Source organism: Dipodomys spectabilis, unplaced genomic scaffold, assembly GCF_019054845.1.
Source record: "Dipodomys spectabilis isolate Male_0828 unplaced genomic scaffold, ASM1905484v1 ptg000032l, whole genome shotgun sequence".
NCBI lineage: Eukaryota > Metazoa > Chordata > Mammalia > Rodentia > Heteromyidae > Dipodomys > Dipodomys spectabilis.
In genome coordinates, this window is record NW_024870709.1 from 572,518 (window position 1) to 586,208 (window position 13,691).

Sequence of the window (13,691 nt, forward strand, 5' to 3'; positions counted from 1 at the left end):
GTTAATGAAGATATATTGTATCATAAGCTGCTAGATCAAATGGTAACTTTTTTGTACAACTATTTAAAGGTAATAGTAATTGTTTTAAAAGAATTAAAGTCAAGGATCCAGAATCATGTTTTCACTGGAATTGAAAATTTCTTTGGCAACATCAAGCCTTCTCAGACTATCAGTAGGGGGCAATTAAGGATTTAGGCCAGGATTTAAGCTCATTTCAAAACAGCTCAGGGAGTCTGATCAAAGATTGTGGAGGAGATAGTCTGTTACCAGTAAGCATCATGAGAATGAATGCACACTCTTGAACGAATTCTAGTGCAAGTATTATTATTAGGGGCTCATGCCTAAAAAACCATCAAGAACAGTAATAACAGAAAAATATTCTACCATCCAACTGTTGCCTATCTCTTCTCAAGCATGGGGTTTGTACTATGTATTCTATGCCAATTAATAAATAGAAGCAAAGTTTACATAGAATAATATTTCCTTTTTTGATTTTAAATAAAATTGTTACCCATTATAGGTTTTGAACTACCATGTGATTGTTTTTTAATTAAAATTGATTTTGGCCAAGAATGGTGGCATATGAATATAGTCCCAGACTTTGGAAGGTAGAAATTAAGAGAGAATCACAGTTTCAGGACAGCTAAAGCAAAAATGTATCAGTATCCCACCTGAACTTATCAGTCAAGTGTGTTGATTCATACTTACAATCACAACTATATGAAAGGTATAGGTAGGAAGATCTGAAGTCCCACCTGAACTTATCAGTCAAGTGTGTTGATTCATACTTACAATCACAACTATATGAAAGGTATAGGTAGGAAGATCTGAAGTCTAACTCCTAAAACATGCAACATTTTATTAAATAGTGACTAAAGCAAAATGGATATGGATATGACTCAAGTGACAGAGTACTTGCTTGAGAAACACAAGCAAGGCCCACAGTTCAAAACCCCTGTACTGCCAAGAAACTTTTTTCCATGTTAAATCACAGATTACCATTATTTGTTAGAACTATTAAGTCCAAAGGATTAAAGTTAAAAAATAAATGAACCCTTGCTGGTGCCGGTGGCTCACATCTCTAATCCTACCTAATCAGGAGGCTGAGATCTGGGCTCACGGTTCAAAGCCAGCCTGGGCAGGAAAGTCTGTGAGACTCTTATCTCCAATTAATCAGAACACTGGAAGTGATGCTGAGGCTCAAGTGGTAGAGCACTTGCCTTGAGCTAAAGAGTTCAGGAACAAGCTCAGGCCAAGAGTTCAAGACCCATAACTGATAAAAGAAAAGAAAAAAAATAGATGAATCCTTGCTTTTTGTATACATTCCTTGAGTATCCCAGTTTTCTTTCTTGTGAATAACTTTTCACTTTATAGTGTCTACTCCTTACAGTGTTTCAAAGAACACAGCTTTTAAACCTAACTCCCTCAGTGGACTCTATGTAAGACTTTTATTGACTTGATGTGATTTCTTGTTCATCACACAGAAGCATTTTCATTTTTATGTATCTCATTATGCATACACATATTGCCTTCTTCTCTAACACATTTTATTCTCCATTTATCTCTCCCCTCAGAATGAAGTGTAGAGGTGGAACATTAATTTTCAGTTATTTTTGTATTCCACTCCACTTAGTATATATATTTATTAATTTCTGTATTGCATCATAGAGACAATGGTAGCTACTAGAAACACTAAAATGAATGATCTGAAATCCATTTCTATAGGAAAGATGATATATTTTGCCAATTTTGAAAACAGAAAAAATATAGCTAAATAGTTATAATTTGCAGTTTTAAATTTGACTTCAGAAGATATGAAGGCTCAGAAAAATACTGAAGAATTTACTTTATCTTTGGAAAGAAGAAGAATCAAGTATAAAACATGCTTAGAGATGTTTGAAAATATTCCCAAGCATGAACAATGTGCTCTGCATGAATATGGTATAGTCTAACCTTCCAAATCAATAACTGAATTATAAAATTAAAAATCATCTCATTATTAAAAGCCTCCCACAATCTGACACCATGGTGACATTAGTGCATAGCTACCCATAGGTTAAAGAGATAATTTTTAAAAAAGAGAGATATTGTATTTAAAATTATTTATTGAGTGGTTAATATTTCCCAACATTTTTTGCCTAATGATTTTAGTTCTATTTGTAACATATTTATGTGGAAATTTTATTTCCTCTAAAATTAAAAATGAGGTGTTTGTACATTTTTACCATTCTTGTTCAATCTGTTGAATGTATTAAATCATTAGATGGAGTTGAATCAAAATTAAAAAAGCATCTAGTTCTTATATGCTTTAAGTTAATGCATGTTAAATAAGATAACAAAAAGGTTTTGATTTAATAACTAAGATGACAAAATTATGAAATTATCTTGGTTTTGTGAATGTAATTTTTTTTTTCCTGAGGAAAGGGTCTTTATTAAAAAGATTTGAAGAGTCTCTAAGATCCCAGGAGCTACCTGAGAACTCATTCTTTTTTTGCCTATGATATATATATATATAGTGAAAATACCATACAGAGGAGTTACAATTACATGGGCAAGGTAATGAGTACATTTCTTATCAAGCATTGTTGCCTCCTCCTTTGTTTCCCCTTCCCATCCCTTCCCATCCCCCACGGCCAAAGTTGTAAGTTCGTTTTTTCTGACATAACGTATTGTACATCTCATTGTTGCAATGGGTCCACTTGTATGTAAAGAATTTTTAAGAACACCCTACACAGAGAGAGAGAGAGAGAGAGAGAGAGAGAGAGAGAGAGAGAGAGAGAGAGAGAGAGAGAGAGAAGAAAGAGAGAGAGAGAGAAAGAAGAGAGAGAGAGAAAGAAGAGAGAGAGAGAAAGAGAAAAAGAGAGAGAGAGTAAGAGAGAGAAGAGAGTGTTTAAAATCAGGGCCTCGTGGACTCCCTTGCCTTTTTTGCCTTCTTTGCTGAAGGCTGGTGAATATTTCTCTCAATTAATGAACACAGTCCATACTCTCATACATTTTAAAGAGCTTATGATTTGCAAGCATTTCTTCTGAACTCTTCTTTGTTAATTTTCTTGAGGTTCTTCTTTTTCTTCTATCTAGTGGTTTTCAATAGTCTTCTTTAGCAATGTGTGACAGTTTTAGTTCCAATAACTTTTCACTGCTCCTCATATTCCTCAAGTTGCACCCCTAGGAATTCCTACTGATTGCTGTTTCAGCCACAGCCTTTTAATTTCTTCAACCTTTTTATCCTTGAAAGTATCTCTGAAAACATTGACAGCATTCTTGAATTGTTTTATTTCTAACTGCTACTTATTTACTCATTGTTGACATCACCTCATCCCAAGCAAGGTTCCAGATGCACTTGTGGATGTTGTAATCTTCCCAGAATTACATCATTATCATCTTGGTGTCATTCTTAGTTGTAGCAAGGGCGTGGAGGACTGGTCTACCCTCAGGTAGTAGATCACACACAATCAACTGCTCCAATAGAAGATGACACCTGAGATGGGTATTTATTAGTTTAATTGAAAGCTTTGTGCCAGATCACAAAATATTTAAAATTGCATTTGTCAATGACACTGGCTACCCAATCATGGGCATTGTAATTTCACATTGACCTGATCTCCTTATAAATTAAAGTCTATTCAGGCACCTATTTCCAGAATAATATTTCATTCATCTTTAAGAATTGATCTTGTAAGTCATTTTTATCTATCACCCCCTTACCAAAATTTTTTAGCCACTTTCACATCAGTAATCACAGATTCACCACTTACTTTCATGAGGAGGATTAAAGAAGGATTCTTGAGCTAGTATTAATTCAATATCATCTTACGTTCTGAACTTTTTTCAACATTCCAAATAAAAGTTCTGTTTGAAGTCGTTTAAGGATTCAGGTGGACCTGTTGCAACAATGAGAAGTACAAAATGTCATGTCAAAACCAGCTTTACAATGTCGGTGGGGGGGGGGGGGGTGGGGGGGTATGATTGGGTGGGAGGGAGGGGGGAGGCTGGGAAGGGAGGTGAAGGGTAAACAAAGGAGGAGGCTGCAATGCTTGGTAAGAAATGTATGCATTATCCTGCCCATGTAATTGTAACCCCTCTGTACAGTATGTTCTCAAATAAAATAAAATAAAATTTAAAAAAAAAAAAAAAAAAAGTTCTGTTTGGATCATTATCATAGTGGTATTGAGATGGCTATGCCGCTATGTGTGAAATTCAATCCAGGACATTAGGTCCTTTCTTCACATCTGATCCTCTTCTGGTTTAAAATGTTTAAATCACATTACTTTCCATGAAGGTACCTTCTGTATTTCGATCTTCTTCTTTGAAGTTCTTGTGGTATTGAGATGGCTATGCCTCTCTGTGTGGAATTCAATCCAGGACCTTAGGTCTTTCTTCACATCTGATCCTCTCCTGGTTTAAAATGTTTAAATCTCATTACTTTCCATGAAGGTACCTTCTGTATTTCGTTCTTCTTTGAAGTTCTTGTGATGACACGGGACATGCCTGATGAGCAATAACCAGCAACACAGATCTTCTACCTTTGTAGTCCTTAATCACTTTGAATTTTCTCCCCAGGCCAAGTCACATACTACTTCTTATGGTATCATTAACACTGAAGTTCATAAGCTTAGGGGCTGCCATGAGCAAAAGAGTCTGAGGTGGAATCAAGTATAAGAAAATAATGATGCAACCCAGAGACTCAGTGAGCATGTGTGTGAAGCTGTCCTTGACACAAACAGCATGGCATTTCACAGCCAATATTTTTATAAATAGGAGTCTATTCCATAATGACATGAGGCATAGAAGTCAAGAGATACCTGTATAACGAGGGCATTTTTATCAGTACTAGATCCCATGGACTCTACATAAATATATTGTTGTGCTTTTATAGAATTGGAAATGTCATAGATTTGGTTATCAGCATCTCAAATAAATAAATAAATAAGTGATACACCATGGCTACAATGTCACTATGTGAGAGAAATGTCCTGGCAACCTTGGTAGCCTATCTACTGCACTATGCAGTTTATCGTTTGATCTGGAGAAAGATAAACCATAGGGGAACATTGGGACTGGGAGATGCGTGTATGAAATGATTCAAGCTCTGTGGTAAAACCTGACATAGAGTTAACTTGGAGGAAGGCTTTATGGTTGGCTTTGAGGAATTGGTCAACCCTCCTCATTATGGGCACAATATGGTTTTGTGGAGAAAGCAAGCTTAGCATGAAAATCAAATTAAATCTCAAGCTTCCTTAATTGGATCTCTTCTAATTAGAGGAAGAATACTTTAATTGGATTTTGGTTCTACTGTAGTAGAACAATTTTGGTTTTGAATAAAAGTGAAGTAAATCTGTGTGGTTTGATTCATTATTCCCGCCCTCCTCTCCCATTAAGGCCAAATAAAAACTTGTCTTTGAGCATTTGTCCATGTGAAGATGAACTTAGTTTTGTCCAAACTCACAAATCTCTGAGCTGCTACAGAGGACTGAGCATTGACTATAATTGTCTGGACTCAGGGTTTGGTTGTGGTTCTGAATGATCTGAAGACTTAGACTCTAACTTTATTGATATGAATTCTGCCACCCACTCTACTATGGAAGACACAGGGGGTCCCTGATCTATGATAAGCTTTGAGTTTGGGAAACTTATCCAACTTTTTAAACATTTAATTGTATCTAATAGAGCCCAGCTCATAGCAGAGAGGGAAAAATGAATTATAGGTTTTACACACTTGTTGGCGTAAGATTTAAGAGCTGTCAGTTCACGTACAGCTGTTCAATAGCAATTTGGCCTTATTCTACAAGTATTGGATATTTTTTACCGCAACAGTTATTTCTCCTTTCATTCTCAAGGTACTAATTTTTCATCTGAAATTCCTGCAACATACTTCACATTGGGAAATATCTCTATAATCATTTTGCACTAAGTGTGTTTAATGTGGCATTACAATATAGGTCTAACTCTCCTCATTTATCTTACTATTTTCTCCTGTCTTGAGATATTTGAAATGAAGGCAATTGTTTCCTTCTAAGCACACAGTTGATTCCTACTATTAAGTTAACAGAAAATAAATATTATAGATAAAGTTAAAAAGGGAGAGAAAACTGGCATTTCCCAGTTGTTATTCTTCCTTATTCAGTATTTCTGAGTCACATCCTGATTTTCCCTCCCTGAAGGGCTATACAAGAAAGTTAATATGACATGTGAATTTTTAACACAGTTAACAATGATATATGACTTTTTAAATTCATAGTGAAGATGTGTGTTGGTGTGAGCTGCAATTTATGGCTATTATCTTAGGTACCTCTTTGCTTACAAGTAGTCTTAATCGTGACATTAGTTTATTCAGCCACTTGGCCTATAGTTTCATACATGTTATTCTGAATCAATGAAAGGAAATTTGTATTCCACGCCTGTGTGATGCATTATACTGTCCCAGAGGCTACTACTCCCACTACATAGTGCATGATAAACTTTTTCCTCTTTTGACTGGGTCCCTCACGATGTATCTGCAGTATTGGCATGATGTAATCTGCTCATTGTTTTAAATTAATCTCTTAGTAGAATGTATGAATATGACACTATATACCAAAAGCTTGGATGTATTTATTATCTTAGTAATTTAACATAGACCAACATTACATCTCTAGTATTATATTAAAAATCCTCTTATAATTATCTTAATATAGGTTAGAATAAATGTTGACGTTTATCTGAGAGGAAATTGTACATAGTACCCACAATGACTCTAAATATCAGAGTACACCTTTTTTTGATTCTAGTAGTTTATGTACTGCTAGACAAATGTGGTTTTAACTGGCATTTCTCTAAGTCTGCAACCAGTGATGGTTAACACTTTTAATTGGTTTGGGTGACTTGTGTGTATCTTACTTTCAGTACACCATAATGTTTGTTCTCACCAAGTTACCTTCATTGATGGATTCAAGCTGCCCAGAAGTTCCATAAAAAAATATTTTTATCTCAATATCTAAGATAGTTGACACCTAAATGATTGGATTTTCAACTGAGGTATGGAATCTACAATAACATGAAGGTCTGCTTGCCTTGAATGACAAGAAGTAATCATGAATTTGGAAAACTGAAATACCCAGTGTCACCTTGATGTGTCATGCACTGGGTCAGGAGTGGCAAGATCCTCTGAAGCTGAAGCCAGGTCGATTCTAAGGAAAGAACAAGCTTTGAAGTTGGAAATGGTATTTCTCACTATGCAAGGAATTCTATCAAAGGAATTGAGCTAAAATTTTACTTAAAAGTTTTAGTGAGATAAAAGATAACTCTACACACATTACACTTAAGAGCCAATAATAATTTGTTTGATGCGGTATCTTCTGATAAATACAATGATGGTGTAAATCTAAATGATTTACTCCACCTGTAATTTAAGGTGTAAAGCGTGTACTCAGCTGTTGTGTTGAGACTTATACTTAGGAAACACATCTGCAATAGCAAACCAAGCCCAGAACTCATAAACACATGAGCTACCACAGCAACTACTGTGGATGCTGACTATAGCTATGAAAGATTTAGTGACCTGGAGTGTAGCCATTGCTACAGATGTGGTGACTTCATTGAGTCCAGCTGTCTCCTGACTTGGAGGTTAAAATTACAGCTGCTACTATCCATCTTGTTAGGCAATGAGTCTTCCAGCTTCCAATACAATTTTTCCTTAGGAATCTGATATCTGATTCTATCAGAAGGCTTGCTGAATCTGATTTTAACTATTAGATTATCAAGATTCCACTGGGTTTATTTAGTCAAAATAACTAGTTTTTAAGTCTCTCAGTTTCTTTCTAATTACATAATTTTGTCTTCATCTTATTTTCAAGTTTTTTTGGTGTGTGTGTGTGTGTGTGTGTGGCTCTGGTATTAGGCTTGAACTTAAGGCCTCATGCTCTCAAATAGCTTTTTCTGTTGATGGTTGGTATTCTACTACTTCAGCTATATCTATAGTTCCTGGGTTTTTGCTGATTATTTCAAGATTAAAAATTTCTTAGATTTGTTTTCCAGATTAGTTTTGAAACACAATCCTCAGCTCTCAACATCCTGAGTAGTGATGATTACAGGCACAAGGCACCAGCACCCAGCTTCTGCTAGTTTTGTTTAACAAAGAAAGTCTGTCATTTGAGACATCAAGAATGCCTTTTGTCTAATTCACATAGCTCAATTTATGTGTTGTGACCCAACTTCTAGAGTGGAAATCAATATTCTTTTTCCTGTTTTAATCATTCATTCATAGATAGGTTGTCAGATAGATGCAGATATTAGAAAAAATCCCACACACAAATGAGCTGAGGTTGAACTTAATAATGATCCCTTAAATGTGTTATAAAATATTTTCATGCTAAAAGCAAATTTAATCAACAAAAGCAAATTTGTCGACAATTAGGAAGTAAACTCTGGCCATTTTAAACTGTAACTTTATGCTAATATATAAAAATAACTCACTTGTTTTGAATTTTATATAATTCTGCTTAGCAACACAGTAGTAAAGAAATAAATAATCCATCTCTTCTTTCAAACTTTGAGAGAATTGATGGGAGGGGGGAAATAGGAAAGAACAATGAAGGGAATGACATTATGCTGATAACCTGATCATGGACTTGTGATCACTTTGTACAATTACTAGATAATACAATTTTAAAAGTAGATTTCATTAAGTGCTAAGAAAAGTGTATAATAAAATAACTTGGTTGTTCGATTCATTATAAATCTGTCATTTCACTTGACATAATCATAAAAGTAGCTCTTTTATAAAATTAGTAAAATATTTTAAATGGGATATTTAAAATATGTGTAATACTAAAGTAGCTATTTTAGTTTGGTAGGCTATAATTTTTCCTTTGTGATTGGATGATATTCTTTTTTTAACTATCATCATCTTTAATATTTTACAACTGTGAATAGAAAATTAACATCCAGGTTTATTCAAGAAAGAAGTCTCTAAAGGATGACTTGAGAATCATAATTCATCCAAATCTTTCTCCCTTCTTTCCTTTATGATTGTTTCTTCCTCCCTCTCTCTTCTCTTCCTCCTTCTCCCTTCTTCTCCTTTCTCTCCTTTCCAATTCCTTCCCTGCTCTACCTCTTGCTTTTGCATTTGACTTTTAATCAATTCTCCTGTCTCCAACAAGCTTTTCATTGTTGGTATTTCACCTAATAGAATACTTATAGTGTCTAAAACCATACTTATTTTCCAAAATAGAATGACATATTAATTTAACAGTAGAATGTATAGAACTGAATCAAAGATTAAAATTGTATAGCACTGCCCTTTGTAAGGTAGATGAGGCAATTTAAGTGTCTTGCATAACAAGCTGGTCAGACCAAACTGAGAAGGCAGCTTTCGTGCATCCCAAAGTTGAATGCTGTCTGGGAAGTTCTTATATTAATCCTATGAATGGCTTCAACTATATGGTAGACTTGGTGAGGATTAGTTACATCACTTAACTACAATTTTTTTAAAAAATTGCATTGTTATTTTTTAAAATTGTACTGAATATTCTATGTCATATATGCACTGCTAGCTGCAGTTAATAGTAAATTAACAATGAATAATATTAAAGCTAAGTACTCAAGATCATGTCTTATTAGAAAGACTAGATTTCTATACAATTTGACAATAGTAACAATCAAATAAATGCAGCATGTTTTGGTCATTTCTCCTTTAGGGTATTATTTCAAAATATGAGAAAAAAGTAATGTTTATAAACACCACTTGATGAACTTTGATTCATATGCTAAATTCATTTACAACTACAACTACTATTTTCTCCTACATATCATTATATCCACAATTGAAGGAGGTATCACAAAGTTGCAAAGAAAACATATGATCAATGTAGTTACAATGAGAAAAAGCACCAATAACCTTCCTGATATATTACAACAATTTTGTCTATATACACACATATACACATGTGTGCATATATATATATGTATATATATATATACACACATATATGTATTTCAGTTAAGAGAACATGATGAGATCAAAATGAAAGTTTTCTTTTTATACAGGTTAAAGCTATCCCAAGTGAGAACTCATTTTCTTCTTTCCAATATGTTTTTATAGGGTTACTTAACATAATTCCTAAGACTACTGAAAAATAGAATAGACATTTGAAAGATCTTTGCTCTATCTATCTATCTATCTATCTATCTATCTATCTATCTATCTATCCATCCATTACTATATAATTAGTATTTTCACTTAGATACTGTTTACTTCAAACAACAACAAAAGCCAACAGATACACTGGAAGCTGATGACTCATGCTTATAATCTTAGCTATTTCAGAGGTTAAGATGTGGACTGAGGTTCAAAGCTAGCCTGGGCAAAAAAGTTCACTAAACTCTATTTCCCAAATAACTAGTAAAAAGCCATGCTGGAGGCAAGGCTCCAATAATATAGCACAAGCCAAGTAAGCAAGTCCAGTATTCATGAGGCCATTGATTTCAAATATTTGTACTGGCAGAAAGTAAAAAACAAACAAATGGTTAATAAATAATTTACAAATAAGTAAATGTTGCTTCTATTTCTTATATGTTCTACATTGGAATTTTGACTGCTAATGATCAATAATTTGATTTATGTAAAATATTAAACTTAAAAAAGTAATAATCACATATTTTACTTTTAAAATTTTGCATTTACAACTTGTTTAGTTTTTATATCTCATGAGGATGTATATTTTCATTTCCCAAACCAGAACAAATTAACTCTCATTTCTGTCTGGCTGAGTTATATATACAAAATGGGATAGTGCTAATACAATCTGAGTTATTGGTGATGCTATGTTTTTCAAAGGCCTCACTGACAATCAAACTTTATCTTTCCATTGACTCAATTTCAGATGAGGAGTAAGAAAGAAACAAAAAGATACAAAAATTGTTTCAAAAGAAGTCCTCCTTAAATTAGGTCGCATGGAGCAAAAGTATATGGAGTGAGGTGAAATAAGGGCGTGGTGCAGGATGTGATAGGACACTTACTGTTCATTTACTTACAATTTCTTCATTCTTTCAAATAATAGTTTTTAATTCTCTAGTCTTTTGTTCATCAGATCTAAAATCTTTAGAGTAGAAGATTTATCATTGATAAAAATTACTTATAAGTCTTTTTTAAAAACCAAAGGCCTGTTCAATGTCATAGAGTGTAATTCTGTTTCTGTGATTCTAGTCAGAGACAGGTGCTACACAGATTAATGATAGAGAGAGAGAGCCTTGAACCTGGTTGGCCAATTCATTGGAGTGAGCTGAGGAACTGCTGGATCCCAAGACCGCTTCCCTCACTTGCTTTTACTTGGCTCTGACTCAGTTCACCATTGACAAAATCCTGAAGACAACCTGAACCTAGGTGGTAGGATATGTGTTTGAAAATGGTACCTTGATGAAGGGAATGGTGCATTAACTGATTACTAGAGAGTAGTTAGAAGTTGCCTGGGAGTAATTGGGCACAGAACAGAAATACATTATGTTAGCTAAGATGAGGTAAAAGTAGCAAAGTTGGTCACACTGAGGGAACAGAAGTCTGAGAGAGAAAAAAAATTATTGTCCAATGTATTCTGTTATCTGGCTGTTCCTAGTAGGTACTGAGAGAATGGGAAGAAGAATGCAAGCTAAAGAAATTAATGCACAGGTCATCTATGCATTGCTGGAGGGCAAAGAAGAAATTAGCTAGAGCAGGCGAAACAAGCAGGTTGATGCAATCTGTGGCTTTAGTAGGACTTTGAATGGAACCAATTACGGAGGTGGGTTGAGGGATTTGAAATAAAAACTGAACTGTGACTCTGGTAATTCTGCTTATGAGAAAGATTTTTGTGCCCCCAATTTCTAAAATTAATTATTATGGATCTTAAAGCCAAAAGGTTTTCCAGCTGCCAAGTAACCTAAAGATATTACGAAGGTCAATATAATTAAAATGCTAAAAGTCAACACACATCTTTTCTCTTTCTTAGATCATGTGCTCATGTACACAGCAGCTCCCTAAACCATTGATTATTTACAAGTGTTTTCATATATGCTGAATAGAGCCACTTCCCTAAGTTCTAATCTTGATAAATAGGTTGGCTCTTGGAGAAAAGAATAGATTTAATGACTACCAACTCAGGGAGCGACTGTGGATTTCCTTGGAAATTGTGTGATCAATTTGGGAGACCAGAGAAGGGGAAAATAATGAACTCTAAAGCTGAACAATTTATAGATGATATAATATTCTTGGAATGGGGCCATTTTACTTCGGGTTCGGAATGCACACATTTTGAGGAATCAGCTCTTTCATCTCATATAAAGAGGCCAAGTATAGCCTGCATAGATGGTGAAGCCATCTAAAGTGTTTAATGACCACGAGGGCCTCTCTGTGTCAAGAGACAGCAGATTCATGAAAGATAATACCTACAGTGACACTCAAGGAGGGTGTGCCAGGACTCGTCACCTGCTCCAACCAGGATATATAAGCCTGTCCGTACACACAGTGACATTCATACTCAGCATATTCCTGTGAACATCAAGCCAAATTCACCTCCACTGATACCATGAGCTACTATGGCAGCTACTACGGAGGCCTGGGCTATGGCCCTGGCTGTGGATGCCACAGCTTTGGCAGACTGGGCTGGGGCTCTGGCTACGGCTATGGTTCTGGATTTGGGGGCTGTGGTTACGGTTCTGGACTTGGGGGTTGGGGCTATGGCTCTGGATTTGGGGGTTATGGCTATGGTTCTGGGTTTGGAAACTATGGCTGTGGGTACCGCCGCCCTTCCTGCTACGGGGGATATGGCTACTCCAGCTTCTACTGAAATCCTCTCCTGGGGAACCGACATCTAAGACATAAGAAGATGGACCCAGCTGGACTGCAATACTCTGCACCAGGCCAAGGAGAAGTACGCTGACCATCTACAATTTCAGGCGTATTTCTCATCTTAGAATTGTGTGCCTCATGCCTCCGGAATCCCCTATCTCTGCACTATTTCATAAATGTAGACTTAGTTGGTGCCCATTTGCAATAAATCATGCTAACGAAACAACATATGTGGCTGTTATTTTTTTTAATTTATTAGTCAATACACAGGTAAATTTGACTCAGTGCTTGCTCTAATACTACCTTAGTTAGGAAAAAAAAATACACATCATGAAATCAAGTTTGGGGGAAAGATAAATGTATGCTGGATACCAGTGGCTCATGTCTATAATCCTAGCTTCTCAGGAGGCTGAGATCTGAGGACCATGGTTTGAATCTAACCTAGGCAGAAAACATTCATGTGACAATTATCTCTAATTCATCAGCAAAAAGCCAAAAGTGGAGCGCTGGCTTAAGTGGTAGAGCATTGACCTTGAGCACAAGTTTAACAACAGTGCTCAGGGGGCTGGGAAGGGGGCTCAGTGGTAGAGCGCTTGCCTTGCATGCATGAGGCCCTGGGTTTGATTGCTCAGCACCACATAAGCAAAAAGAAAAAAGCCAGAAGTAGTGCTGTGGCTCAAGTGGTAGAGCGCTAGCCTTGAGCTGAAGAGCTGAGGGACAGCACCCAGGCCCAGAGTTCAGGCCCCACAACCGGACCCCGCCCCCCCCCCCCCCAAAAAAAAAAAGAACAGTGCTCAGACTCAGAGTTCAAGCCCCAGGATTGCTTAATAAAATATATTTATGAATCTGTACCAGAAGTAATCTCTGTTCACTTCTTACTATGATGGTATTC

At 35.7% G+C, this 13,691-nt stretch overlaps 1 protein-coding gene across 1 annotated transcript; it reads left to right on the top strand.

Moving 5' to 3' along the window:
- The first annotated feature begins 12,536 nt into the window (after nucleotides 1-12,536).
- LOC122105519 (keratin-associated protein 19-3-like) lies at nucleotides 12,537-12,797 on the top strand. Its single transcript, XM_042676760.1, has one exon. The coding sequence runs from the start codon at nucleotides 12,537-12,539 to the stop codon at nucleotides 12,795-12,797; it is 261 nt and encodes an 86-aa protein (XP_042532694.1).
- The last annotated feature ends 894 nt before the right edge of the window (nucleotides 12,798-13,691 follow it).

Bases quoted from the DNA above. Each gene is read 5' to 3' on its own strand.
- LOC122105519 (XM_042676760.1), top strand. From the start codon at position 12,537: ATGAGCTACTATGGCAGCTACTACGGAGGCCTGGGCTATGGCCCTGGC.